We start from the raw sequence: 25452 nt of genomic DNA, 5'->3' as shown, positions 1-25452 counted from the left end.
AGGCAGGAGAATCGCTTGAACCTGGCAGGCAGAGGTTTCAGTGAGCCAAGATTGCGCCACTGCACTCCAGCCTGAGCTACAGACCAACACTATCTCAAAAACAAACAAACAAACAAAAATAGACCAAATGAAAATATTATTGTCAGAAGATTTCTTAGTTTATGCCCTTAAAAGATTTCCTAACAGCTAATGTTTTTGCCCTGGCATAAAAGTGGTCCAACTCATTCAATGTTGATAGAACTAGAAATCAATAGCTATCTTGTATCTAAAGCACAGCTCAGTGATGGCATTAATTTCTGCCACCAATTCCACTACCCCTTTCTCTCTCTCTCTCTCTCTCTCTCTCTCTCTGAAATGGGGAGGAACAGTCATCAACAGTCTGATCATCCCCTCTGAAACCTGACTACTTAACTACTCAAGGTGGTCAGGAAATTGTTCCTGACTAAGCACTACATAAATAACTTGTAACCTTACTTGTCTGTTGCATGGGCCTTATTTCTCAGCTTGACCATGTGCCCTCCTTTATCGGTCAGGAATTATCCCTCTTATTTCTTTGTCTCTTCCCATGGCACCTGGCACACACACATGATGCTAATTAACACCGCCAACTGCCAGTAGAAATCCCAGCACTTCTGTGTGTAGACTCTGGCTCATTGTTTCAGAGCTCAAGGCTTCCAGCCTTCACGGGATGGTGTCCTCCAGTCTCTGCATGCCCTAGAGATGAGCCGTTCCCTTAAACAAAGCCACTGCTACAGGCCTGGAGGAGTGGCCCCCAGAGGACACTATGAGGATCATTCTTGGGTTGATAGCAAAAGGAACACACAGTTGCTTGGGGGTTCAAACTTAAAATTCTATTCCTACCCTAGCCCTCAGCCCACTAACTGGAGAGAACCAGGGTTCTTACACACAGGTCAGGTTTAGAGAGTCCGTATGCAGCTCGTTCTCTCCTAAAGCCTGAAGTGAAGCCTCCATTTCCTCTCCTTGCCTGAGGTGGTGCCATCTTTACAAATAGCTAATTTGAGACTTTCTCTCTCAAGTAGACTCTCCATAAATTAGCATCGGCCTGATGCAAATGTGGTTAGAAAGGTAAATCACTTCACAGTGTGCTTCACTTTTAGAAAATTCAGCAATCGAAAATTCAATTTGCCTGCAGGAAAAGGCAAAAGGGTAAGCCTGCAGTACCTATATGCACTCCTTGCTTTAGAAAAAGATTAAATTCGGGTCATTTCTTTTCTTTTATTTTTTATACCTCTCTGATGCCTGGGAATGCGGGTCATTTCTTAGAACAAGTAAAATATGATTTCCACATTACCTTTCTGCTTTTGTAACTAGGTAGGCATATATTTCTTATCCAAATATAAACTACATTTGTATTAGATGATTTTCGTAACTGACGTATCTAACGATCTGTGTGTGGCAGGGTCTATTAGTTGCCCCTCAACATCCACTCATTCCTTCTTTAGTAAACATCCCTCTCCCGTCCCTGATTTTTAGCCAGGTGCATAGCTGCATTGAATACAAAGTACATCTTCCAGCCGACTTGTACCCAGGCATGGCCTGGGACTAAGTTGTAGCCAGTGAGATTTAAATGGAAGTGCGGTGTGGCAGTTAGCAGGACACCTCTTCAAAAGACAACTGGCATGTGCACTTAATCTTTTTCTTTCCCTTGTTCTTCCTGCTGATGGGAACATGGAAGTGACGGCTGGAGTGGGCACCTCAAGATAGTCTGTAGGGCTGGGCACAGTGGCTCACACTTGTAATCCCAGCACTTTGGGAGGCTGAGGCAGGCAGATTGTTTGAGGTCAGGAGTTCAAGACTAGCCTGACCAACATGGCGAAACCTCATCTCTACTAAAAATACAAAAAATAGCTGGGTGTGGTGGCACATTCCTGTAGTCCCAGCTACTCGGGAGGCTGAGGCAGAAGAATCGCTGGAAAGGCGGACATTGCAGTGAGCCAAGATCTCACTGCTGCACTCCGGCCTGGGTGACAGAGTGAGATTCTGTCTCAAAAAACAAACAAACAAAAATGATGATCTCTTAAGATGGCAGAGGAGCAGGAAGCCCGTTTCCACCCTGTTAAGCTGCTTTTACATAAAAGTGAATCAAGGCCAAGCACAATGGGTCATGATTGTAGTCCCAGCACTTTGGGAAGCTAAGAAGGGAGGATCACTTGAGCCCAGGAGTTTCAGACCAGCTTGAGCAACATGGTGAAACCCCATCTCTATGGAAAAAAAAAAAATAGCCAGACATGGTGGCATGTGCCTGTAGTCCCAGCTACCTGGAAGGCTGAGATGGTAGGATCTCTTGAACCCAGGAGGTGGAGGTTGCAGTGAGCTGAGATCCCACTACTGCACTCCAGCCTGGGCAACAAAGCAAGACCTATTTCAAAAAAAGGAGAAAAAAGTGAATTATTTTTAAGCTACAACTTACACCTAACCTTAGCCAAACCTGATCCACTAACAGTGGGTGCTAAGCCAACCTAAGGAAGGTTACTGTGTGGAGTATGGAGAGTATGTCCCTAGCAAGTTCTCACTCGGGAGGAATAGCCACACTCCAAATGAAGTCAGGAGTCATACTCACGTCTAAGAGTCAATCTTCTTCCCTGTAACCCTGCAAACTATGTGGGACCTAAGGCACGGTAGCTCTTTAGATCTCCTGTTGTCTGAAAATTAAGCAGTGCATGTGCTTAACAAGAGACTTGTTCGATGGTCCCTGTAGGACCTACCAGTTAGCTCATCCCAGTTTCCGAAGCTTTCTTACACTAGCTCCCTTCCTGGCCCGGCGTCTCCCTCAACACCAAGTCACACCTCTCCTTCTGAGACTCTAAATATGCTGCCCTTCATGTAGGAAAATAAGACATGGCCGGGCGCGGTGGCTCACACCTGTAATCCCAGCACTTTGGGAGGCCAAGGCAGGCAGATCACATGGTCAAGAGATCGAGACCATCCTGGTCAACACGGTGAAACCCCATCTCCACTAAAAATACGAAAATTAGCTGGATGTGGTGGCAAGTGCCTGTAGTCCCAGCTGCTCAGGAGGCTGAGACAGGAGAATTGCTTGAACCCAGGAGGTGGAGGTTGCAGTGAGTCGAGACCACACTTCTGCACTCCAGCCTGGTGATGGAGCAAGACTCCATCTCAAAAAAAAAAAAAAAAAAAAAAAGAAAGAAAGAAAAAGAAAATAAGACACTAACTTCATAGTCTTTTCAAGATGTTGGACTAGATCTGGACTGACCTGTTTTGTCTCCCTCAGTCCTACGCCTGACAGCCTCTCCTGGAAAGTCAGTGGCCAGGACAACCTACTGGGTAGGCTCAGGGAGAAAACAAAGCCCACTCACTCATCCCCGTCATGTAGGCTCACTGGGATCGCTGTAGCTGACTAGCCACAGGCCTGACACTTCCTGAGAGAAGCCACTTTTTGGCCATTCGCCTTAATTCCTTACTTTGGAGCCCCTCAGCCCAGACATTTTTTGTAGTTCGTGTGTTTCCTAAATGTCACTCTTTACTGTTACCTGTGTTCTGCTATTGGCACATTTGAAAATAGGTGAAATTTAATGTGGGAACCTTTGGACTCCTTTTATCAGTCTTTTCCCTGCACTTCCATCAGTTTTCCCATGCCTTCCAGGCACCAGGAAATCACCATTATAAATAGCTTTTATATATTAGGCAATTAAAGATGTGCTCGGCATTGTTCTAAGAGTTTTCCATTGACTAATTAACCCTCAACATAACCCATGGGGTTGATACTGGTATTGGGTATGTCACAGAAAAGAAAACGGAGGTACTGAAAGGTAGGGAACATGCTCAAAGCAAAAGTCACACAGTTAGCAAGTGTTGGAGCCAGAGCTGTTTCCCAGAATCTACAGCCCACACCCTTAACCACAATGCCAACTTCCCCCTTCGTCTGCCACCTCAAAGCATCTTTCCAAGCATCTGAAAAGGAAACCATGGCCACTCCTGCCTCTGCACCTTGGCTCATGCCGTCTCCTGTCATGCCCTCCCCAACATCTCTTCATCCTTGGAGGGCCAACCCAACGTCACTTTTCCCAGGAAGTATTTTCTGACCCCCTCCGTCACCATCCACTACTTGCTCTGTGTGCTCTGGCACTTTCTTTGGTACATTTTCTATGGCTTAAATGTGTCCCCCCAAAGTTCATGGGTTTGGAAACTTGATGCAGTGGGGTTGGGAGGCAGGGCTTAATGAGAGGTGTGTGAATCCTGGCACCACCCTCATGAATAGATTAGTGTGTTTTCTCAGGGGTGGGTTTCCTATAAAGGGATGAGTTTGGCCCTTAGCACACTCGTGCTTGCTCTCTTTCGTTGACTCTCTCTCCCTCTCTTTGCCCTTCTGTCACGGGACGGTGCAACAAGAAGGCTCTCAGCGCATGTCAGTCACTTGATCTTGGGTTCCTCAGCCTCCAGAACTGTGGGCCAGTACATTTCTGTTCACTATAAAGTACCCAGTGTCAGATATTCTGTTACGGCAACACAAAATGGACTAAGACAACATCTGTTCAAGAATCCTGCCAATTCACAAGCCTTGCACCTCCTTCAGAGATGGCGAACAATATGAAAGCAGGGAACCTGGAAATTCATATATGGATCCCACCGTGGAATAGGTACCTATCAATCAAATTCTCACTAACATGTAAATGGCTGTTAGGGAATCATCTGTCACTTTTATCATGGGATATTTTATTCTAGAGACAAAGTCCTAAGCCAGGGATTCAAGTTACCATGACAACATTTTCAGAATTAACAAGCAGGAAGAACATTTATGTTCTGTATTGGAGCAAGTTTGCTTTGCCCCTGAAAGCTATGTAGGGAACCTGCCTACTCATGAAGCTGAATGCATCAACAGCTTGAGTGCTTCCAAAGGAAAGGGACTGGGTCATCTCCTTCAGTATCCCCACACCTGCCACCTCCCACTAGGTACCCAGAACCCGGGAGATGAAAAGGGCTAATACTGGGAGAAAAGGAGCTGAACTGAGATTCCTGGTGAACTACCCAGCAGATGAAACCCTTTTCTTTGCCAGCAGCAGTGGCTGCAATTTCCTTGCCTGGCATAGGGCAGAAGTAGGTTATCACAGCGTGCCACCTGCCTGTGGGGCCCAGCCAGAAATGCTGTTCAGTCCTTGCCAGCTCATCTCAGGGCCAGAGCTGGGTGAGCTATTGTGTGTAGAGGCCTGTTCCAAGTGCTCTCCCAGCTATAATTAGAATATTCCAAGGGGGGGTTATTTTTAAGAAACACGAGCACTAGGATGATGATTCAGCCGGGTCTGCACTTGCCCAGAACCTCTCATCGGATCCAGGGTTATTATTTTAGACGGAACAATATATTTCTCCAACCCCTCTCCCCCGTCCTCCTCCAAACAAGGCAAAGAAATGCAAGAATTATCCTTTTTCAAGGTTCTCAGGCAACATTTTATTTTAGGGGAAAAAGAGCAGAAAACTTTTCTTTGACTCACTTTGAAGGAGGAAGGATATCCACCTGCATGGATAGTCCCAGCCTCACCTGTTGTGACGTCAACGGACTCAGAGTGAACTAGGGTGAAAGCTTGACCCCAATGACAGGTCTGCATTCCAGGAGCCAGCTGGACAGAGGCTGCTCAAAGCAGGAGGCAGGCTGGGGACAGCAGGATGGTGGTTCCTTAGAGAAGTTATTCTGTGAAAAATCCTACTACTCTCCGCCATCGCTACCTCAACTTTGACAGCTGCACACCAAGTCCTTCATACTGAGGCAGTCCTGAGTGCAGAGGAAGAGCTCGGCCCTGACCAAATGCTGCCATCTGTGTAGCCACAAGAAGCCTCAGAAGCCTCAGGACAGAAAGTGATGGAGTGGAGACATCACCACCTTCTAAGGCTGAACATGCAGAGGAGTGTATCTGGGAGAAATGAAGTTTAAGAAAAGAAATAGAAGGCCAGGCGCGGTGGCTCACACCTGTAATCCCAGCACTTTGGGAGACCGAGGTGGGCAGATCACCTGAGGTTAGGAGTTTGAGACCAGCCTGACCAACAGAGAGAAACCCCGTCTCTACTAAAAATACAAAATTAGCTGGTCGTGGTGGCGCGTGCCTGTAATCCCAGCTACTCCGGAGGCTGAGGCAGGAGAATTGCTTGAACCCGGGTGGCGGAGGTTGCGGTGAGCGGAGATCGCACCATTGCACTTCAGCCTGGGCAACAAGAGCAAAACTCCGTCTCAAAAAAAAAGGAATAGGAAGTGGAAGAGAAGTTCGCCGGGCTCCCTGAACCGCCCACTCTCTCTGCACTTCTGTCCGAGTGACCGAGGACCATGTCTGGCCCACGTGCTGGCACGCGCTCACGCTCGCACACAAACACAAAGGCCAGCTTGGCAGGACAGCCTGCGGGCTCGGGAGTCTAGGAAGGGATGTGCAGGAAAGGTGCCACTGTGACGTTAGCCTTTTAATCCCGGATGTTAAGAGATTAAGCCAGGGGTGCTCTCGGTCCAGCATTTACAAGTTTAAGCAAAAACCCCAGGTCCCCCTTTCTTGTGGAGTCTGGGAGGAATCCGGCCCGCCATTAGGATTGCTGGCCTGTCTGGGTAGGCTGCAGAGGCAGAGCATGGCCTCAGCTGGATGAACACAGGGATGGGAGCAGGTTCATTCACACCTGTCACCCTCAGTCCCCGCCAGTCCGACTCCTCCCTCACATTCCTTCCTCCCTGGACAGAAGGCAGAAGGCGCCGCTGCTGGCAGCTGACAGGGCAGACAGCTGACGTTGCTGTGTAAACAGAGGCCTCAGCCAAGACGGATTCAGCCCAGAAGAGATTTTTCAGCCGGTGCCCATCCCTTTGAGCCTTCCGCAGGCAGGAGGCTCTGGCCATAGGCCAACTGTTGGAGATTCCAGGGCACAGTTTCCAGGCTCTGATGTCACTTCTCCTTTCTGGGACAAGAACCCCTCAGCTCTAGGAAACCTCACCCTGCCTGCCCCTGTCTGCCCCTGTGTGACCCGGGGAGCTCGCAGAGGCTCCTGGCTCCCTCTGCCTGAGATGGTCTTTTCTGATGAGGCCCATCATTCCATCCTGGTTTCTCCAAACATCCCTGGGAACTCTGGGCCAAAGGAATTCCCCTGGGGGAACTGACCAGCAGTCACTGTAGTAGAAACTGCCCCTCATATCTTGGAGGCCTCCCTTTTCCCTCCGTAGCCTTCCTACTATTCTTTTCTTTGTTTCTCTCTGCTTTCCACCCTAAGGAAATCTTTTCACACTGGGGCTATTTCTCATTTGGGATCTAAGGAGAGTTACCTGTTGGGCACCAGTCAATGTGATTAGACCATGGAATCAACTTTACTCTCTATGACTTCACTAAACAATCTCTGCCCTCACTCAACCAGAGGTCTGGTCGTACGTAATCCTTCCTGACAGAAGGGAGCAGGAATTCCCTTGTCCAGCTCGAGGCCCTGCAGCACAAGGAGATGGGCTTTCAGGGCTTACTAACCTCTGGGACCCTCCGGGTGTCCAGCAGGGCAGGCAGAGCCCGCTGGAGCCATGAACAGCCACGGAGATCGATGATGAAGGGAAATCAAAGAGGAAGAAAAGGGGAGGCAAAGAAAGATGACCAGCAAAGAGAACAGGATGGACAGTGGGAAAAAGCAGCCACACAGGGGAGAGAAAGAGGTTCTCATGGGTCCCCAGGAACACTGGCCCCAATTGAGAAGAACGTTCCACGTGGTCACTCTGGCGGCAAAAGCAGGAAATCACTATCTGCTCACTCCAATTCGCCCAGGCCCACGTCACAGGCAGCTAGCCGAGTCACGAACTGTCCGAAATGGAAAGGACCTCAGAGGGCGCTGCTGCTTCCCAGTGAGGGTGCGGCTGGCATTTGAGATGGGACAGTTCTTTACTGGACAGGGTAGTCCTGGGCTTTGGAGGGCATTTGCCATCTCAGGCCCCTGGCCCTAACAGGGAGCCTCCTCACTTACCAAGATGTGAAAAGCAAAAACCTCCACCTCCCACCACATTTGTAACCTCCTCTCCCAGAGCTGACCCAGTTGAGAACCCCTGGGACACCCTCAGTGAAGAGCTGCAAGGGTTTTGAGGCCCAGGGCTGGGAAGGAGTTGGTTTAAGTTCACAGATGACCTTTGAAACATGAATCTCAACCTCCCTCTCCCTTTCTCTTTAAGAACCACAGGCTGGCCGGGTGTGGTGGCTCACACCTGTAATCCCAGCACTTTGGGAGGCTAAGGCGGGTAGATCACGGGGTCAGGAGATTGAGACCATGCTGGCTAACACGGTGAAAACCCGTCTCTACTAAAAATACACACACACAAATTAGCTGGGCGTGGTGGCACATGCCTGTAGTCCCAGCTCCTCAGGAGACTGAGGCAGAAGAATCGCTTGAAACTGGGAGGCAGAGGTTGCAGTGAGCCCAGATTGTGCCATTGCACTCCAGCCCAGGAGATAGTGTGAGACTCCACCTCAAAAAATAAAAAAAACCCCAAAGGAAAAAACTTGACAATTCAGTGTAGTAGGTGCTTTCAACACTCCCAGGGGAGCAGAGTATGAGAAAGGACCCGTGAGTAGGAGGGTGCGGGAGTCCTGGTTTCCCTCTTGAAACTTGGTCTCAGCGGATGCTACACAATCATCTTCACCTGCCCTCCCACTCACCTGATTCTTGTCAACCCAGTGACACTGATCCTCCTTTTGAAAGGGATTATTTAGACAAGTGCAAAAATGGAGAGGAGTTCAAAGCTGGAAGTCGCTCCAGCTGGAGGGAGGAGGTGGATGGGGATATGACGGCAGACGGGCTGGGACCCCACAGCTGATGGGCCTCTCGCCTGTTATGGTAATTTTCCACCCTTTGGGTCTCTCCCAAGCTTCCTTATGACACCCAACACATTTAGAAATGACGCGATGGCCTTATGTAATGCTGATAGAATAGCACAGCGACAGTCACCAAACCCCAGTCCTGGCCATCTCACAGTAGGATTCCCGGAGTTTGTGGAGTGACTGGGTCAAGACCCTATTTGTCACTTTCTCGTTTCCTTGCCAAAAGCAAGATTAGTTGGAGAAAAGCCTGCTTGGCGAAGGCTAGGTGGAAGCTGAGGAGCTGCTTCTCTCTAAACATACCTCCAGGAACCCAGCTGTCCTGGGTCCCGGTGTGTCAGAATGGAGGGAGCTGAAATCTGGAGAGGGAAGCTGAGGCTCGTGCTCCAGTTCTTGCGGCCTCTACCTCCCACAGCCCTTTTTATTCTCATGTTCCGCACCTCTCTTCCCCTCCTTCTACACGGTAGATCCCTTCCCCAGCCCTGCAACTCAGAAGACAAGGTTTCGGAGGTATTAGGGAGAGAATTCTTCCCTTCTTGAACACCTCAATCCAATGGACACTTCAGCTGAGATATCTGCCCTCTAGAGTTCCCTCCCAACCTCCAAGCACTGGAAAAAGAGAAGTGACAAGGGTTTCTGCCACCAAGAATAACCATGGCCTTCCTGGATATGCTCGTACTAAACTGTCCATGGGCACCTGCGAGCCCACTGGGCTCTGTGGATGGTCAGCCTGCTCCAGGGCCATCGGCCCTAGCTGTAGGGAAAAAACCCCAAAGACTCTGACTTACTGGGAGCGGTTTAGGAAGGAGGACTTTTGGGAATCAACGTCTACCTGGGAGGAAGGGCTGCAGGGCAGAGGCGTGGGTCAGGGGATTCGGAGGCAGGCTGCAGTCACGCTTCACCTTTTTTGAAAAGTTTCTGATTTCACTGAACCATGAGCTCTGTGCTCCTGGGAGTTTCCCCACTGGGGCTGGGATCGACTTTGGGAATGGAGGGAGGAGAGTGATGGAAGAGAATTCCCCTCTTCCTGTAGGTCTTCATTCCTGACCTTGAGTGACCGACCTCTCTCTTCCCCTGGTCTTTCGCCCCATTCTCAGGCCCACTCTGATGTGCCATTGGGGTAGGAGGCAAGCAGGACAGCTTTGCACTCACAACTGACATGGTGTAATAGCTGTCCCCTGCAGGCGCAGGGGTGGTCACCTGCCTTGGCTGCATGACAAAGTAGTTAGAGATTAGAGTGGGCATGGCCCAGGGGATGAAAAACTGGAGGCCCTGTCTGGCCCCCAGGAGAGTGACCAGTTGGGCCCCTCCCAGAATGACTTTACTGGGGCCCAAACATGGGAGCCAGCCCAGAGTCAGACCCCCTAACTTCACCTTCATAACCTCATTATCCAGAGGTCCAGGCAACACTGAACAAGGCTGAGCCCCTAAATCACACCCAATAGTTTTATCTGACCTTCTCAGCAGACCCTGTACCTTCAGGTAGGGACTGTTATTTTTTAGGGTCAACTGCCAACTCAGATTCCCCATTCTGATTCATCAAACCCAGATGGAGGCCTGCCACTGAAGCAAACGGTAGATGTCAAAGTGTGGTCCCCGGACCAGCAGGATCAGCGTCATTAGAAAGGCAGGTTCTCAGGCTCCATCCCACATCTGCTGAATCAGAAGCTCTGGTAAAGGGGCCCAGCAATCTGTTTCAGCAGACCCTCCAGGTGTCGCTGGTGCTCTCAGAGTTGAGAACAGGACCGGGGGACCCATCTGTCCTCAGCTGAGCCCTTTCTTCACTGGCAAGATAAAGGCCACTTAAGGTACAGTCCAATTTCTCCCTCCTCATGTATGTCAAGCTCTACCTAATGTCACCCTTCCTTTGCTCCTACCGTCTCCCCCACCCACCACCTTCTAAGCCCTCTCTGCAGCCTTCCATCCTATCTGACCCCAGCTGCTCATAAACCATGCTCCATTAATCCCTTTGTTCTTGAACATTCATTTCTTTCTCCTGGTTATTTTCTCTTTGTGTCCAAAGACGCTCTGGTATTTTCCGATTCTAGAAAGATAAAAGCTGCAGGGGACTCTATACAGTTTACAAACTACTAGATTAATCTGCTCTAAGTCTCCTGTCCCCTTACGCAGTTGAGGCACAGAGAAGCAGCTTGCCCAAAGCCATAGGCTGGTTCATGGCAGAGCTGGAGTCAGAAATCAGATTTGCTGTAGGCCGGGTGCGGCGGTTCATGCCTGTAATCCCAGCACTTCAGAAGGCTGAGGCAGGCAGATCATGAGGTCAGGAGTTCAAGACCAGCCTGCCCAACATGGTGAAACTCCGTCTCTACTAAAAATACAAAAAAATTAGCTGGGCACAGGCATGGTGGCATGCACCTGTAATCCCAGCTACTCGGAGAGCTGAGGCAGAAGAGTCACCTGAACCCGGGAGGCAGAGGTTGCAGTGAGCCGAGATCGTGCCATTGCACTCTAGCCTGGGTGATAGTGCAAGAGACTCTCCTCCCCCTTGAAACCCACCCCTCCTCACCTTGCTGCAGCCACTTCTCATCATTTTTGAAAAGCTTATGTTTTCACTGCTGAACCATGGGCCATCACCACTGTGCTCCTGGGCTTCCCCCAGTGGAGCTGGGATCGACTTTGGGGCATGTGGGGCAGAAGGTAACAGAGGAGAATCGCTCTCTTCCTGCCGGTCTTCCTTCCTGACCTCCAGCCACCACTCCCTTTCCCTGGTCTTTCTCCCCATTCTCAGGCCCGCTCTGGTGTGCCAGATGGGCAGGAGGGCAGGGGGCAAGTGGTGCCCCAACACTAGAAGGTGGCTTTGCATCACGGCTGAGGTGCCCCGACCGTCCTCTGCAGGTGCAGGGGCACTCAGGGTCCTGGCCCGTCCTCTCCCTCTCTGACTTCCTTCCCCATCTTCTGTTCTGACTCTTTTTCTTGGGCTTCCTCAGGGACTTGCCATCACTTTTTTTTTGGCAGGGCCTCACTCGGTCGCCCAGACTGGAGCACAGTGGCACTATCAAGTCTCAACTTGCCAGGCTCAAGTGATCCTCCCATCTCAGCCTCCCAAGAAGCTGGGACTACAGGCATGCACCACCACCATGCCTGGCTCATTTTTTTTGTTGTTGCTGTAAAGACAGTCTCCCTATGTTGCCTAGGCTGGTCTCGAACACCTGGGCTTAAGCAATCCTCTCTCCTCGGCCTCCCAAAGTGTTGGGATTACAGGCATGAGCTACCACGCCCGGCCATTTCTTTTTCTCTTCTGTCTTTGCTCACAGACTTATCTGGCTGTCATTTCAACTGGCAATTCTAGGTAGATGGTGCCAATAGGACCTTTATCCCTCAGCTTCCTCAAACTCCAGGTCTACATTTTCAGTAGCTCACATTCCATCATCCAAATCAAACTCTCCTTCCTCCTCCACGTTTCTCAAACAACGGCCACCACATTCTGACTCCTGACATCATCCCATTACCATGGTTTCTCAGATCTTTACCATCCCCTTGCAATTACGGTCACATTTCTGGTTGAAAACTCAACATGTCCCGTGAATTCAAAGTCCCTGTGGATTCAAGTAAAAGGGATCACTAGGACTAGTCTTCAAAATCAATGGCTGCCATTCTGTGCAGGAATCCATTGCCAGGTGGAATGTTCTGGCCTTCCTGTGCTCTGGATTCTAGAGTCTAATGGGAAAGGCAGGCTTTTATAGACTGTCTGACATTTACTGAAGATTGGGAGCTCCTCAGGGAATGACTCAGCTGTCCTTGGACAAAAAGGATAATAAATCAGACAAAATCAGAATCATAGAGAGTCACTAACTCTATGCTAAATGACCCTCCGGGAAGGGTTTCTATGTTTATAATCCTGAGACAAAATGGCTACTTTGTGCAGTGACAGCAATTAATGGATGTTTGAATCAAAGAGAGAAAGAGAGAGAGATAGGGTAGGGGCTAAGGTAAGGGTCAAGGGCAGTGGCCAGCATCGAGGGAGGATTGGGGTCAGGAGGACATGTGTGAAAAGTTGGAAGCCATCCTGCTCCCTACAAGGACAAACGTGTGCTGACCTCATTCTCATCTTCAGCCTCTCTCGCTACTGGGAGCACCCGACCTCTCACTTCTTCACCCCCCACCTTCCAACCCAGGACCACAACCCTTGTAGCCAAGGCCCTCATGGCAGCACCTGCTGAACCCCGGACTGGTTCTAGAACATGGAATGGGGCAAGTAAAGAACCTTCCTTGGAAGTGAAAATACTTAGTGCTGTCCTGTTCTTCTGAAACCAGAACGCTCCTGCCACTCTGCCCTGCCCCCTCCCAGGATCAGGGGAAGCCCCAGTTCTCAATGACCAGCTACAGCACTTAGTACAAGACAAAAAACTCTTTTTGTGTCCTGGTTTCTTCATCTGAAAACAAAACTTGTAAATGTACTCTGCTTACTGCACAGGATTGCTGTGACGATCGTACTGTGCTTGTATGAAATTCACTGTTGACACATCACCCTCATTACGTCATTGATTTGCATCTTTACAAATCACCCTGTCAGACAGGTGAGGAAAGCATTTTGCGATTTTTTTATGAATGAGGAAACCAATCCTCCCCAGGGAGGAAGGATGTGCCCAGCAGCACAGCTAACATGTGGCAGAGTTGGGATTCTACCAAGCCCCCTATGCACTGAGCCACATGGCCCCAGCATGGCAAGAGGCTGGGTGACATAGCATGCTGCTATTAAGAAAAGCAGTATTTTTTTTTTCCAGGATGGCTATAGCTCAAATATTTGCCAGCAGTTATCACTGGTGAATTTGGGCATCCCCAGATCTCCAATCTTAAGTGGGTTATTTTGACCTGAGAAGTAGATGTGGAATCATTGGCCTCAGGGCTGAAACAGAGAGGGTAGAGTTAGGTAAGGAAGAAGATGAGTCAGTGGGTGTCTCTGACGCCACCGTCCACTGATGGCAATCACACTTTCTGCTGGTACGGAGGACTACGGAATTGTAGAAAAGTTCATAAATTCTAACAATCCTGTTCTATGGGTGAGAAAACTCATGTCCAGAAAGATAACAAAGACATGCGCAACGTCGCACAGCTCGTAAGCGTACAGCCGGTTCCAGCCCAGGTTTCCTAGCTCTAAGTCCACGGCTCCCTCCATGCTGCATTTCAGGCTATTCTTCATCTCATTCTGCCTGGCGCTTATCCCTCCATTTGTGTGTGCAACCGACAGTCAGCAGAGAGTGGTAATGGGGGCGATGTGCATAGTGGATCCTTTACCACAGATGTCCCCGGAATGAGGGGCAGTCCTCTTGGAGACTGAGGGTTCTGAAAACAGAACCTTCCCCCCACTCTGCCCTGTCACCTTCCAGAATCAAGGAACCCGGGTTCCAGCCCCAGTTCTCACCGACCAGCTACAGAACTTAGTACAAGATAACAAACCCTTGGTCAAATGCCAGGCCCAAGACGCAGCTTTGTCTCCATGATCCAGGATAATCCCTTGAATGTATGTGTTGGGCTTTGAGTTGGGGAAGAGGAAATATTACTCACGACTTGTCTCGCCTGCCGAGCCTTCTCGGGGGGCTTGCCTGTCTCCTTCTGGGGGACAGGGATTTTCCCCGGGTTCTCACTTGGGTCGGAGAGTGGGCACTTGCAGGTTTCAGGATCTGAAGGAGATGCGAGGAGTTAATCACCCTGGTTCCTAAAGGATCTCTACCCTCACGTCTTCTTCCAGTACCACATCCCAGCCCCCAGCTTGATCATGATGCCATGGTTTAGAAGGCATTGAGCAGGAAGACTTCTAAAACAAAGAGGCTGGAGACACACACATTCCTCTCTCAGCCTGTGCTGTCAAGGAGCAAGGGCACCACTTCCAAGACGGATATACAGTTGGTGACATTGTGCCCGCTGTGTGGTGTGGAGAAAGGAACAGAGCCCAGTGTCTCAGCCCCTGGGGCTGTGTTTGTTTGCTTGGCAATTCCTCTCCTGACGAAAACAAAGTCCCGCCTACATTGCCCCAGAAACCAGCTTGTTCTTCTGATGCGCCTATCCCACATCTAACAGTGGTTTTAACTGATCAGGAATTTCCACTCCAGGTCCTGCAGAGTGAAGATGACAAATCCACAGTGCTAAACCCAGCCGGGCCTGAAGTCAGCATAATCCTTTTCTCGTAGCAACTGCACAAGCCCTAGAGGGACATGGACAAGTGGGAATCACATCACTTTGTAGGCAAAACTGGGAGAGGGAAGGAGGACCTATGAGTATAGTCTGTATAAGCCAGCATATGAGGTTTTCCAGGTTTTAATACTGAAAATCTCACATCCTTGGGAGCCTGCAGTTCCAGGCAAACTGGAACAATTGGTTACTATTATACAGACAAAACAGAGCAAACTAGAGCTTCAATAGAAAATGACTGACACTTTAGATCTGATTTCACAGAAGGAATTGCAGGACAAGGCATTGTTTTAACTGTCACATCTAAATTGATTTTATTTGTTTGTTTGTTTGCAGTAGTAGGTGCAAAGAGAAACTTTAACCTCTAGGCATTTCTGACCATCCTAGAAAAATGAGGTCTGGAGCAAGAGACAGACAGAAAGGAATGGGAACAGAGCTCTCCTGCCTGGCTTGCTTGCCTTCCCAGCACCCACCTTCATTCTCATGTCTCTGGCGTATTTCTCCAGCTCCTTCCTTATGTCAGCCCTCAGCATCTTTGAGACGTTGAGGACCAGCTGCTTCCACTCAATGGGCTGGAAGCTATGAGGCTCATGGGGGACATACAGCCCAATCTTGACCTTCTTGACTGTGTGCAGGTATTTCTTGTAGGAGTCCTCAAAGTCAAAGATGAGGTCACTCAGAGTCCGAAAGGTCAGTGGCTTGTCCATCAGCTCAGCCCTTCGGCTCATGCCCAGTGAGCCATAGCGGCCATTGCAGTAAATCCCCAGCACAACATGATGAAAGTAGTTTCCTGAGAAGTAGGTTTTAAAGCTGATGGGGAACCTCTCGATGGAAGGCTGTCCATTGGTTAAGTAGCTTAGGCAATCTGAGTCAAGGAAGAGAAAGGAGGCCTTAAAAATTCAGAGCCTGGACACACAGGAAGGGAAAGTGTCTCATAGGGGTCAGTGAGTCCATGTCCCTGCCTCTGAGCAGGCTCACATCTAACTTTTCCAGACTAATCTTTTCATAAAGGAGTCCCTTGATATCTTTGACTATCTACTGTATGCTGTATACTCAAACCAAGTTAATAAGAGACAAAAAGAAAAACTTGTCATTTTCTTCAGTAATTAACAAACATGCAAAACAAAACAATAACAAGGCACTTTGTCCTCCGCTCCTGGGGCTCACACAGGCCGCACTCCGGCCTGGAACAGCCTGACAACTGTCCCTTTCCCCTTCCTGGGTGTCGCGTGTCATGCCTCCCTGACCTTCCTCTTCCTAGCTTATTCTCGCTTCGCCCCTCCCACCCCTGCCAAGTCAATCGGTAAAAGTCTTGGGACCTGGAGCAACTGGGAATGCAAAGAGTGGTGGCAGGGAAGTGTGGATGCAGGCAGGGAAGTGCAACCTGAGCTCTTCCAGGGAAGCGGGAGCAGCAGTGCCAAACCTGGGCTCATCTTTCCAAAACACACAAGAACACCCCCACACCGCATTTGGTGCCTGCCCATCCTGTATTGTAAATGTATCTTGTGAGGGCAGGGGTCGGGTCTCACATCCTGGCATTCCCTGGATACAGCACAGACCTGGTACACAGACAGCTTTGTTGAAAGCTTACAGATGGATGCCCACTGCCTTACACCTACAAGTGCCAGCACTCGGTGCAGAGCTAATCGAGGTGTCCTGAAGAGGACGCTGACACAACCCATCCATGGCCATGACGACAGCCTTGTCCTCTGCCCTCGGCTTAATCACGGATGGCTCCACTCTCTAAAAATGTTTGTACCTGCTTTCTCTTCACTTTATCATGTGATATCAACTGGCAGTTAGGGAGTGAAATCACATCCTTCTGAGTCCTCTTACGTAAATTCCTAGCTGCTTTCTGGGGCAAGTTCTCTGGGGCTGGAACAAGGGCATTCCTTAACTGCTTAAGTCAGTGTAACAAACACTTATCCTGAGTGTCTGCTGTGCCAGACAGCCTGCCAGGAACACAGCCGTTCTCCAGCGGTCTGGTGGGAGACAGGCTCAATGCACACAATGAAATCAGCATGGCAATTCCTCAAATGACTCAGCAGGATTACCCTAGGGCCCAGCAGTTCCACTTCTGGGTGCATACTCAGAAGAATTGAAAGCAGTGACTCCAACAGATATTTGTACATCCATGCTCTCAGCAGCATTATTAGCAATAGCCAAAAGGTGGAAACAACCCAAATATCCATCGATGGATAAATGGATGAGGAAAATGAGGTGTATACATGCAATAGAATTGAATCAGCCTCATAAGGGAAGGAAATTCTGCAACGTGCAGGATGAGCCTTGAAGATATGCTGAGTGAAATCAGCCAAATACAAAAGGACAAATATTGTACTCTACTCATCAGTACCTAGAGTAGCAAGTGCATGGAGACAGAAAGTAGAAGGGTGGTGGGCAGGGGCTGGAGGGAGGAAATGGGGAGTACCGTTTAATGGGTATGGGGTTTCATTTCTGGGGATGAATGGTGGTCTTTTTTTTTTTTTTTGAGACAGACGCTGTTGCCCAGGCTAGAGTGCAGTGGCGTGATCTCGGCTCACTGCAGCCTCTGCCTCTCGAGTTCAAGCGATTCTCCTGCCTCAGCTTCCTGAGTAGCTGGGACTACAGGTGCCCAACACCACACCTGGCTACTTTTTGTATTTTTAGTAGAGATGGGGTTTCACAATGTTGGCCAGGCTGGTCTTGAACTCCTGACCTCAGGTGATCTGCCCTCCTCAGCCTCCCAAACTGTTCGGATTACAGGCATGAGCTGCCCTGCCTGACCGGAATGATGGTCATTTTGCAGAGCATTATGAATGTACTTAATGTCACTGAACTGTGCATTTAAAAATGGTTAAAATGGCAAATTACGTTATAAATATTTTACCATAATAAAAACCAAAACACAATGTGATGTGTGCTATAAGAAAGGCAAGCCCAGCAATCTCTGGGTAGACAGAGGAGGGGCCTCACAGGGTAATACTGGCATTTGTCTTACAGAAGTAGAGTCAGCCAGGTGGAGAAGTGGGGAGGAGGCAAGAGGGAGCATCAGGCCCTCATGTCACGAGTCACTGATCTCAAGGATTTGTCCTATCATAACATTGACTGGTAAAGCCTTGGGACCTGGAGCAATTGCGAATGGAGAGGGAGGGAAGGTAGTATAGATGCCAGCAGGGGAGTAACCTGAGCTTTTCCAGGGAAGCAGGAGTGGTAGCGCCAAGCCAGGGATCATCTTTCCAGCATCCAGCCCCCAGGACTATTCCTCATCTGCCTCTCACACTGAACCTGTTACTTTAATAAACCCTAGTGCTTTAGTATCGCAAGCAAGCCCCACCATGGCCAGTGAGGCCCCCCAAAATACCTGCCATCTTTCACAAGATAATCTGGATGCAAAGATCTACCTCTCTAGCAGGCATGTAAAAGCATGGGCATGCCCTCAAACAAAATGAAAAGAAGTGGCTCAGCACTAATGAATCCTGAACTCTGGGCTAAAGTCAGAAACGAGAAAGCAAGGAAGGACAGGCCGATGGACACAGGCATCAATGCAGCCAAGCCAACCAGTTTCAAAGTCGTGGAGCCAAGACCCGAAGAAGGCCTGTGGGAAACACAGATGGATGACCCTGTTCATAACCTTCACTAGCCCCGAGTGGAAAGCAGGACCCAGGGATGCTGACCAGAGCAAAGAGAAAAGACAAAGATGCTATAACTTTCAGAATTCACGTCTGTTTGGGAGGCCGAGGGGGACAGATCACCTGAGGTCAAGAGTTTGAGATCAGCCTGGCCAACATGGTGAAACCTCATCTCTACTAAAAATACAAAAAATTAGCCAGGTGTGGTGGTGAACGCTTGTAATTCCAACTACTCCAGAGGCTGAGGCAGGAGAATCACTGGAATCCAGGAGGCAGAGATTGCAGTGAGCTGAAATCATGCCACTGCACTCCAGCCTGGATTACAGAGCCAGACTCTGTCTCAAAAAAAGAATTTGGGTCTGTGTTTCCTGTCTGTGTGCAAGAGTCAAATTTCTCTGAGTTCAGCAGTGTGAACTAAGGCTCTCCACCTTTCCCACACTTTTCTGAAATGTCAGATGAATAAGAACAAAGGAAACCACGCTCACGGTCTCTGATTTGGACAGGCTCACAGGCTGTTCCTAGGTCCATCCCCACAATTCCAGTAGGTTGTAGGTGATTCCAATGGCATAGATGCTAGGATGTATAAAATTGTGCAGGGATGAAACGATTGTGTAAGGGAGGTGGTCATTTCGATGACCTAAAAACAGAAGCACTCAGACACCCCTCAACAAAGAGTCTGAAGTTAACTTGTCCACCCCATGAAGGGCCTGGGCTTGTGTTCTCCTTCATTGATCTCTTCCACCAGCAATTCCCCAGCCAATCATCTGCCCCCATTAAACTTGCAGGAGGCTTCGCTCAACAGCTGTGGCTGACTCCCGCCACTAAAGAGTTGGGGCCCTGAGCCATCTGCTGCCCCAACCCCCATTCCCAGCCTCCTGCTGGGTTCCCCAAGCACACATTTCATCTCCTTGGTGGGAAACAGGGAGGAGGATGACAGGAGGGTTGGAAAGGGGTCTCAGTAAGGTTCAAGTTTCCATTTTTAAAATGTCAGCCAAGGCACCTGTGGTCAATCTTGTTTCAGATCAGGCCTGCAAGTGTTCCCCAGACTCCAGAGTGGCACAGAGATTCCCCTTCCCACAAAAATCACCAGGAGACCCAGAAAACAGACTAGATCAATCCGCCTGTCCCCAGCACGATTCGGAGCCACGCATCCTTCCACTGGCCTCTCCATCTCCTTTCTCTCCTGGTTTTCCTTCTAACTCTCTGACCTTCCTTCTCAAGTCTCTTTCTTGGCCTCTTTGTACCCAACTATACCAAAAAATATTGATTTCATCTTTGACCTTTTTCTCTTCTCACTTCTTGAACAGTAAGCATAACCTCCTAATCACAGCTCCTAAATTCGCATTTCCAGTGCAGATTCCCCTGTCAGCTCCACACTGCAAATACCTCATCCCGACATCCCACAAGGAAATTTAACGTGTCCGAATCTGAGCACGTCTCACCCTAAATCTGACCCTCCCCTTGAAGTCCTTCCCTTGGACTGTGGCATTATCACACAAGCCAGAAATGTGGAGTCACTGCCTTTCTCCAATAACTCCGCCCCTCTAAGTAGTCCCCAAGTGGTGGTGACGATAGATGCCACCATCGCTTCCCTCCTCCTTTACTGCCACTGCCTTAGTCCAGGTTTGCAGTGACGCAGCTCATTTCTCTGCCACTCTTATTCCTCCAGCTTATCCTGCAGTCTATTGCCCAATTGAGAAACCTGTAGTCATTGGCTCCTTCCTCAACTCCTGCATCTAGTTGGCCTGCAAGTCCTATAAATTCTGTCTCCTAGATCGCTCTTAAAACAATTCTCTGAAATCCATTCCCATGCCCAGGGCCATGAGTCCAGCGTCACCATTCCCTCATGTAACAGCTCCCAATGGGCTTTGCTGATCCAGCCCAGCCTTCCCCACTCTGTCCTTCAGCCTCTCCTTTGGGGAACCACCTCTCTAGAGCACACACCTGAGCACACCACACCTCTGCTTCAGAGCTTTCATCTGGGTTGCCCATTGCCTTTTGGAAAAAAGTCATTTCTCAGCACAACACTCACGGACCTAACTAGTCTTGCCTGGAATCGCCTCTCAAGCGCCTGTATTGCAGTGTTTCCTTTTCCACTGTCCCTTCCAGCCATTCATCCCGTAGGACTTGGGAGTGTCTTTGCTCTTCTATCTGATCATGTTCAATTGCCATCACCACCAATATGCTGATGCCATCACAGTTTCCCTGAACCATATTGTTCTCAGGCTTAAGAGCCAGGAGTTTGGTGGAAAATGGAACAGAAAGTGTAGGAGAAGCTAGACCCTTGTTTTAGCAGTAGGCTCTGTCAGGTCAGGATACACCACCACTGCTTGGTCTCCTCCACACGCCACTCTTAGAATTTTCCCTGGCAGGCCGGGCACGATGGCTCCTGCCTGTAATCTCAGCACTTTGGGAGGCTCAGGCGGGCAGATCGCTTGAGCTCAGGAGTTTGAGACCAGCCTGGATAACATGGTGAAACCCTGTCTCTACCAAAAATACAAAACAAAAAAAAAAATTAGCCAGGCATGGTGGCATGCGCCTGTAGTCCCAACTACTCAGGAGGTTGAGGTCAGAGGATCACTTGATCCTGGGAGGCAGGGGTTGCAGCGAGCTGAGATCACGTCACTGAATTTTCAAAGAATTTCCCTGGAGATGGGTTTGGATACCAGCACTCTTGGCTCTGGTTGCATTTCCCCTTGAGTGTCTTTCCTGCTGCAATGTCATATTAATGCAAAGAACAGCCGCATACACTCTCTCTAGTCCCTCCAAGTTAGAATTCTCACAGTGAATCTGCAAGGTCACTGGCCTGAGAGCCTGGCCTGATGGGTGCCGCAGCTCACAGGTTAAACTAATACTGGTCCAAGAAGCCAAGCATTGATTTGGTTCAATTCTACATGGTGAAAGTTAAAGACATGAACCAGAGGAGTTTGACACTTTCTGCAAAGGAGATAATGGGCATCATCTCTGAATTTACAATGTGAAAGGCACAGCCAGCGCCACTGTGAAGCCACCATTTATGGAGGAAACTTAAGCATACATAACTTAAAGGATACATGCCCAGGATGACAGCTTCAAGGCATTTGATAGGCAAGGACTCTCGGGTCATTTCTTTTGCTGTTTCCATTAACCTGTAGGATAGAGCACAGCAGAGGATCTCAGAACCTATTTAATTATACACTCGGTCAGTCTGTCAATCCTTCAGCATGCCTATCCCCACACCAGGAACCACGCAGGACCACAGAGGGAAAAGGGACAACTCACCTCACAGAAGGCACCAGAGCATAAGAGTTAATTCCTGGGGTTAATGCCAGTATTCCATAGCACCCTCCTGCTGTAACACCAGGACAGGGGGCACTACCATGGAACAAATAGAGGAGGCCTCATGAAGCAGAGTTTACAAGCCTCCTCCATCCTGGGAGTTAGATTTCACCATTGAACTCAGCTAAAAGAGCGGCTGGTCCTCAGTCCCACCTCCAACCTAGCCCTGGGGCACCCTCCACCTCCACCCCTGACAGACGAGGCTATCTGAGCCCTGGGCTACCGGAATAGAGGTTGGGAGAGGGAGCTGGCGGCTTGAGGGTAGGAGAGATATATGGCCACAGATCATGCACCACTTACCCACTCAGCGGTCTCATTTTCCTAATTTCAAAGAACTGGGTCCCTGTGTGATTGTATCTGTGTAAAGTATGTAAAGAGAAAGTGACAGAAAACTCCAAGGTCCCAGTAATGCAGCAGAGAAAGCTATACATTCTGATTTCTCAATGAGACAAGGATGTGAGGGCTTTTCAGAAGTCGCCAGCACCTGGAAGGTAGCCAGTAGCCTCTAACTCCTCACTATCCTGCCCTGAAAATCCAATTTCTAACAGGCTGCAAAGTATCATGGTCCTTTATAACAGCTCTTTTCAATTTGCTCTGTATTCTGGGTAGTTGAATATTTGTCTTAATTCACCTAGTAGACTACAAGCTCTTTGAGAGTTGGTACTATTCTTTTTTTTTTTTTTTTTTTTTTTTTTTTAAACATAGTCTTGCTATGTTGCCCAGGCTGGTCCTGAACTCCTGGGCTCAAGTGATTTTCCTGCCTCAGCTTCCCAAGTAGCTGGGACCTCAGGCATGCACCACCATACCTAGCTGGAACTATTTTTTCATTATCTTTATATCACCCATAAAACCTGGCAGAAGGCCGGGCGCAGTGACTCATGCCTGTAATCCCAGCACTTTGGAAGGCTGAGGTGGGTGGATCACCTGGGGTCAGGAGTTCAATACCAGTCTAGCCAACATGGTGAAAATCAACCTCTACTAAAAATACTAAAATTAGCCAGGTGTAGTAGCACGGGCCTGTAATCCCAGCTACTCAGGAGGGTGAGGCAGGAAAATCACTTGAACCCAGGAAGCAGAGGTTGCAGTGAGCTGAGATCATGCCACTGCACTCCAGCCTGAGCAACAGAGCAAGATTCATTCTCAAAAAAAAAAAAAAAAAAAAAAAAAAAAAAAAAAAAAAAAAAAAAAAACTCCTGGCAGAAACCCAACATATGCAAGTTTGGCAAATATTATTAAATGAATGAGAAATACATGGATGGATGGATATGTGGATGGATGGAAAGGTGGATGGATGAATGAGTGGATGGATGAAATGGAAGGGTGGAGATGGACGGAAGCAAGGATGAAAGGGCAGATGGATAGCAGTAGGGTTTTTCAGCAGCGCACAGACTCTGCAGCAGGTCTTACTGTGGAGATGCCACTTTTTTTTCATGCCTGTGCTGGTACTTGGCATTGATTACTAAATCTGAGAAGCTGCACCATTATTCACCATCTGGGATTTAGCTGACTGCCCAGAGGTCTCAGGAACTGGCAAGCTTGCCCCACGTTGTTCTGAAGGAGATGAGACGTTCACTGACGCGGTGCTCTCCGACTGGGTTTTGACTTTTCTGAGCCTAATGAGAAGTTGCTTTGTAGGTTTTGCTCTTCAAACAAAATCCTATGGGAAAAGTGCACATTGGGAACGTGCTAATGAAGCCTGAACTTCTATACCCAGAGCTGCTGCAGGCCAAGTGAGTGTGGGAGAGTCAATGGGTGCCCCACAGTGACAGTGGCACCTAGAGGCACCTTGCACCCTCCTGAGAAGGGCTGGGATTCCTCTCCTGGCACAGCCGTGCTTGGTTACTCAAACACGGGCACACATAACCCCCTGGAGAGCTCGGTATAAGCAGATTCTGGGCTCCAGCCCTGGAGAGCCTGATTTGAGGCCATCATTCATAACCCCGGATGCCACTCAGAGTCACCTCACCTCAGATGACTGAACTGGCAGCTCCAGGGTGAGGGCTGGGGGGCCTCTCAAGATCACGGGTTTGAGAGTTACTGACCTGGGCCATAAGAATAACAACTAACCACACAGGCTTGCCCAGTTTTTAAAACATGCAACACACAAAATCCTAGAGGTAAAAGAGAAAAACGAAGGGCTAAATATTCTTATTGTGAAGTGCTTTCTTTACCTCACCAAACATTGTATTCAAGCAAGGAGGTTCCTGGTACATGAAGTAGAATTCAGTGGGCAAAAAGTCAGTTCTATGCCCAACTTTCCCTCGCTTGCATACCTCATTAATACATCTAGTACATCAAGTGAGACAAACACATAGCAAAATAATAAAAACAATTGTACCTGAACGTCTTTTTTCAGCTCCTTAGAGTTAATCATTGAGCCCCTGAAAGTGGGCTGGGGAGAAGTCTGCTCTATACAAGCCCTGGGGGGAGATCTCACTAAGCCCGAGTTTGCTGAGTTTGCTGTTAAAAGGCTTCTCCCCCAACCAGCATGCCAGCACTCCTGTTGGTTGTTGCTCGAGGATATCTGAGGGGAAGGCAGGAGTCGTCCTTTCCTATCCCCACTGCCAGCTGAGCACACCCACAGTCAGGACTGACGCCAAGCAGTCCCCATCCCCTGCCACCTGTCAACTGTGCCCAGGACAAAGCAGTAGGGAGTCCCAAGGAACTAAATAAAAGTCAGGTCAGAAGGTGGAAGGGTTAATGCCCTGCCTTCCTCATGCAATGGCTCTAGGGGGCAGGTGGCCGGGAGCATGTCCCCGCAGCCTGCTTGTGCTTCCCTTCTGTGGCCCTCTGCAGTCACTGATGCTGTCGGTCACTGACCTTCGCAGTCATAATGGGTCAGAGAAGAGAAAAATGGAAAAGCAGATCCTTCAGGGCAACCATGAAAATGTAGCTGAGAATGTGCTGTCAGGTTTACAGCAGGTGAGCAAATGATATGTAAAGCACATGCAAATTTCTTCCATCAATGCTTTCCCAGCCAGGCTAATTATCTTAACTCTCAGCCAGATGATCCTCATGAAGACCATGTCCTAGATAGAAGTGGAGAGCCTTAAAGCCTATAATCAGTTGACTTTAAGTTAAAAAAAAAAAAAAGTGAGGAGGCATTCTAGTTGCTGTCACCTTCTAGAAGAGTCTATGAGGAGTCAGTCACATCCAGAAAGGGCCAGTTCTTGGGGTCCAGGTCTGCTCTGGCAAGAGTTTGTGCCTCAGGACCATGTGGAATATCCCCATGCAAGTCCTAGAGTGAGGATCAGCACAAACACCAGATAGCCTTCCAAGGGCTAGGGCTGCCAGCCTCTGTCTTGGAGATTAGGGCTACCTCTTCCTTCTGATATTGCCTTAGGGTTTTACTGGGAAGATGCCATGTTGGGGAGCTGATGATCGTGAAGTGAAAGCAGAGAAGCCAGTCAAGTAATCTCCCTACCCAAATGAGCAGACATTGCTGTTTTCCAATCTAGTAATACCAAGCCCTGTGGGGGAGGTGCTAATGTTTTGTCCCAGCAGGGAAGACACAAAAATCCAGCAGAAAGATTCTTGCTATAACACAGAGCAGAGGGGCTTTGCTGGGATTCGTGGAACATGTGTGCAGT

The 25452-nt window shown here is 49.1% G+C and overlaps 1 protein-coding gene across 2 annotated transcripts in view; it reads right to left on the bottom strand.

Annotated features, from left to right (window-relative positions):
* VASH2 (vasohibin 2) overlaps window positions 1-25452 on the bottom strand; it is a 42592-nt gene that overhangs the window by 5297 nt on the left and 11843 nt on the right. Inside the window, exons 4-7 of one of the 2 annotated variants that reach the window (XM_039463489.2) lie at window positions 22163-22219; window positions 21598-21672; window positions 15407-15788; window positions 14310-14425 (exon numbers count right to left, since the gene is read on the bottom strand). In XM_039463489.2, coding sequence (XP_039319423.1) covers window positions 14310-14425; window positions 15407-15788; window positions 21598-21672; window positions 22163-22219 — 630 coding nt within the window. The remainder of the gene's footprint in view (window positions 1-14309; window positions 14426-15406; window positions 15789-21597; window positions 21673-22162; window positions 22220-25452) is intronic. The other variant, XM_074385173.1, reaches the window with a different exon arrangement.

Source organism: Saimiri boliviensis, chromosome 14 (assembly GCF_048565385.1).
Source record: "Saimiri boliviensis isolate mSaiBol1 chromosome 14, mSaiBol1.pri, whole genome shotgun sequence".
Lineage (NCBI taxonomy): Eukaryota > Metazoa > Chordata > Mammalia > Primates > Cebidae > Saimiri > Saimiri boliviensis.
Note: the sequence above shows the minus strand (reverse complement) of the source record. Positions and strands in the feature narration are given on the sequence as shown.